At 61.3% G+C, this 3,437-nt stretch overlaps 1 protein-coding gene across 1 annotated transcript; it reads left to right on the top strand.

Moving 5' to 3' along the window:
* Positions 1-582: 582 nt before the first annotated feature.
* Positions 583-3,233, top strand: LOC140345333 (carbohydrate sulfotransferase 8-like). Its single transcript, XM_072432252.1, has 2 exons — positions 583-1,092; positions 2,208-3,233. Exons 1-2 carry the CDS (start codon positions 583-585, stop codon positions 3,213-3,215), a joined length of 1,518 nt encoding a protein of 505 aa, XP_072288353.1. The 3' UTR covers positions 3,216-3,233.
* The last annotated feature ends 204 nt before the right edge of the window (positions 3,234-3,437 follow it).

Genomic DNA, 3,437 nt, shown 5'->3' with positions numbered 1-3,437 from the left:
TGTCCTCTAGAGTCTTCTCCTGTCCTCTAGAGTCTTCTACTGTCCTCTAGAGTCTGTCCACTAGAGTCTTCTCCTGTCCTCTAGAGTCTTCTACTGTCCTCTAGAGTCTTCTACTGTCCTCTAGAGTCTTCTCCTGTCCTCTAAAGTCTGTCCACTAGAGTCTTCTCCTGTCCTCTAGAGTCTTCTCCTGTCCTCTAGAGTCTGTCCACTAGAGTCTTCTCCTGTCCTCTAGAGTCTTCTACTGTCCTCTAGAGTCTGTCCACTAGAGTCTTCTCCTGTCCTCTAGAGTCTTCTCCTGTCCTCTAGAGTCTTCTACTGTCCTCTAGAGTCTGTCCACTAGAGTCTTCTCCTGTCCTCTAGAGTCTTCTCCTGTCCTCTAGAGTCTTCTCCTGTCCTCTAGAGTCTTCTACTGTCCTCTAGAGTCTGTCCACTAGAGTCTTCTCCTGTCCTCTAGAGTCTTCTACTGTCCTCTAGAGTCTTCTCCCGGTGGTAATTAGATTCGGTCTAGTATTAAATATTAATTAATAAGTTTATGGTGAAAAGAAAATGTCTGCGCGCCACAGATTTTCTTCTGCGCGAACTATGTGCAGCTTAGAGCGAACAGCACCACCTGCTGGACACGAGCGAACAGCACCACCTGCTGGACACGAGCGAACAGCACCACCTGCTGGACACGAGCGAACAGCACCACCTGCTGGACACGAGCGAACAGCACCACCTGCTGGACACGAGCGAACAGCACCACCTGCTGGACACGAGCGAACAGCACCACCTGCTGGACACGAGCGCAGAGCGAACAGCACCACCTGCTGGACACGAGCGCAGAGCGAACAGCACCACCTGCTGGACACGAGCGCAGAGCGAACAGCACCACCTGCTGGACACGAGCGCAGAGCGAACAGCACCACCTGCTGGACACGAGCGCAGAGCGAACAGCACCACCTGCTGGACACGAGCGCAGAGCGAACAGCACCACCTGCTGGACACGAGCGCAGAGCGAACAGCACCACCTGCTGGACACGAGCGCAGAGCGAACAGCACCACCTGCTGGACACGAGCGCAGAGCGAACAGCACCACCTGCTGATATAATTGTACAGAATCTTTGCATTTTCATGTTTTTTTTGTCTTTTGTCCAACAATAGAAACGTAAATCAATCTCAATTTGAGTGAAATTCTCTTTCTCTTCGTCACAAAACGATTGAATTCTATTTTAGAATTAAACGTTTTTGACTTTTACAATCAGAGTCTCAGCTTCACAAACATGTTTATTTGAACTCAAAAGAAGCAGCTTCAGTTTGAGGCTGGTGCGGCGCCCTCTGCTGGTGCGGCTGGTGCGGCGCCCTCTGCTGGTGCGGCGCCCTCTGCTGGTGCGGCTGGTGCGGCGCCCTCTGCTGGTGCGGCGCCCTCTGCTGGTGCGGCTGGTGCGGCGCCCTCTGCTGGTGCGGCTGGTGCGGCGCCCTCTGCTGGTGCGGCGCCCTCTGCTGGTGCGGCTGGTGCGGCGCCCTCTGCTGGTGCGGCGCCCTCTGCTGGTGCGGCGCCCTCTGCTGGTGCGGCTGGTGCGGCGCCCTCTGCTGGTGCGGCGCCCTCTGCTGGTGCGGCTGGTGCGGCGCCCTCTGCTGGTGCGGCGCCCTCTGCTGGTGCGGCTGGTGCGGCGCCCTCTGCTGGTGCGGCGCCCTCTGCTGGTGCGGCTGGTGCGGCGCCCTCTGCTGGTGCGGCTGGTGCGGCGCCCTCTGCTGGTGCGGCTGGTGCGGCGCCCTCTGCTGGTGCGGCGCCCTCTGCTGGTGCGGCTGGTGCGGCGCCCTCTGCTGGTGCGGCGCCCTCTGCTGGTGCGGCTGGTGCGGCGCCCTCTGCTGGTGCGGCGCCCTCTGCTGGTGCGGCTGGTGCGGCGCCCTCTGCTGGTGCGGCGCCCTCTGCTGGTGCGGCTGGTGCGGCGCCCTCTGCTGGTGCGGCGCCCTCTGCTGGTGCGGCGCCCTCTGCTGGTGCGGCTGGTGCGGCGCCCTCTGCTGGTGCGGCGCCCTCTGCTGGTGCGGCTGGTGCGGCGCCCTCTGCTGGTGCGGCGCCCTCTGCTGGTGCGGCTGGTGCGGCGCCCTCTGCTGGTGCGGCGCCCTCTGCTGGTGCGGCTGGTGCGGCGCCCTCTGCTGGTGCGGCTGGTGCGGCGCCCTCTGCTGGCGTCATGAAGCACTGACACCGTCTTTGTGTTTTTCAGAGTGAAGCGTCGTTCTCGCCCGTCTCCGCCGCTCCTCGCCACTTCAAACCTCCCGTCACCAAACGCCACCGTAAACTCCTGCTCAAACGCACTTATCCCGCCCTTTATCCCGCCCCTTATCCCGCCCCTTACCCCGCCTCTTACCCCGCCCCCTGCCGCGCCCCGGACGACCGCGCGCTCGCCGCCGCGCAGGAGTCGCGCCAGACGACCCTCCGCGACGTCTGCTCGCGTTACCAGCCGGACGTGTCGCTGCGGCGCGTCTCTCAGCGGCAGGTGGCGCGCGTCTTCGTGGAAGATCGCCATCGCCTGCTCTACTGCGAGGTCCCCAAGTCCGGCTGCTCCAACTGGAAGCGCGTGCTGATGGTGCTGAGCGGGCGGGCGCGCACCACCCTGGACATCCCGCACGACAGAGCGCACTACGCCAACAAGCTGCGGCGGCTGGAGACATACGACCGGGCCGGCATCGCCGAGCGGCTGGCCACGTACGCCCGGGCGCTGTTCGTCCGCGAGCCCTTCGAGCGGCTGGTGTCGGCGTTCCGCGACAAGTTCGAGAGCCCCAACTCGTACTACCACCCGGTGTTCGGGCGCCCCATCATCTCCAAGTACCGCGCCAACGCCACGCGGGCGGCGCTGCGGACCGGCGCGGGCGTGACCTTCCGGGAGTTCGTGCGGTACCTGCTGGACGTGAAGAGGCCGGTCGGGATGGACGTGCACTGGGAGCCGGTGACGCAGATGTGCAGCCCGTGTCTGCTGCGCTACAGCTTCATCGGGAAGTTTGAGAATCTGGAGGAAGAAGCCAATTTCTTGCTGAGGAAGATCGAGGCGCCCAAAGGTCTGACCTTTCCCCACATGAAAGACCGGAACCCGCTCGCCCAGAGGACTTCGCCCGACCTAACGCGGCAGTACTTCGCTCAGCTCGACGCCGCCGAGCGACAGAAGCTCTACGACTTCTACTTCATGGATTATCTCATGTTCGATTATCCCAAACCCTTCAGCGAGCTGCACTGACCCGACTAAACCAGCACTAAACCAGGTCTAAACCAGGACTTAACCAGGACTAAACCAGGTCTAAACCAGGACTAAACCAGGTCTAAACCAGGACTAAACCAGGACTAAACCAGGTCTAAACCAGGACTTAACCAGGACTAAACCAGGTCTAAACCAGGACTAAACCAGGACTAAACCAGGTCTAAACCAGGTCTAAACCAGGTCTAAACCAGGACTAAACCA

The sequence above is a fragment of the Eucyclogobius newberryi genome, unplaced genomic scaffold (assembly GCF_026437365.1).
Source record: "Eucyclogobius newberryi isolate DKJ021-1_F unplaced genomic scaffold, fEucNew1.0.hap1 SCAF_108, whole genome shotgun sequence".
Classification (NCBI taxonomy): Eukaryota; Metazoa; Chordata; class Actinopteri; order Gobiiformes; family Gobiidae; genus Eucyclogobius; species Eucyclogobius newberryi.
The sequence above is the reverse complement of the archived record's forward strand: the minus strand, read 5'-3'. Positions and strand labels throughout refer to the sequence as shown.

Coding starts and splice junctions, on each gene's coding strand:
- LOC140345333 (XM_072432252.1), top strand. CDS start 583: ATGTGCAGCTTAGAGCGAACAGCACCACCTGCTGGACACGAGCGAACA. Junction 1,093..2,207: donor CACCACCTGCTGATATAATT/GTACAGAATCTT, acceptor TGTGTTTTTCAG/AGTGAAGCGTCGTTCTCGCC.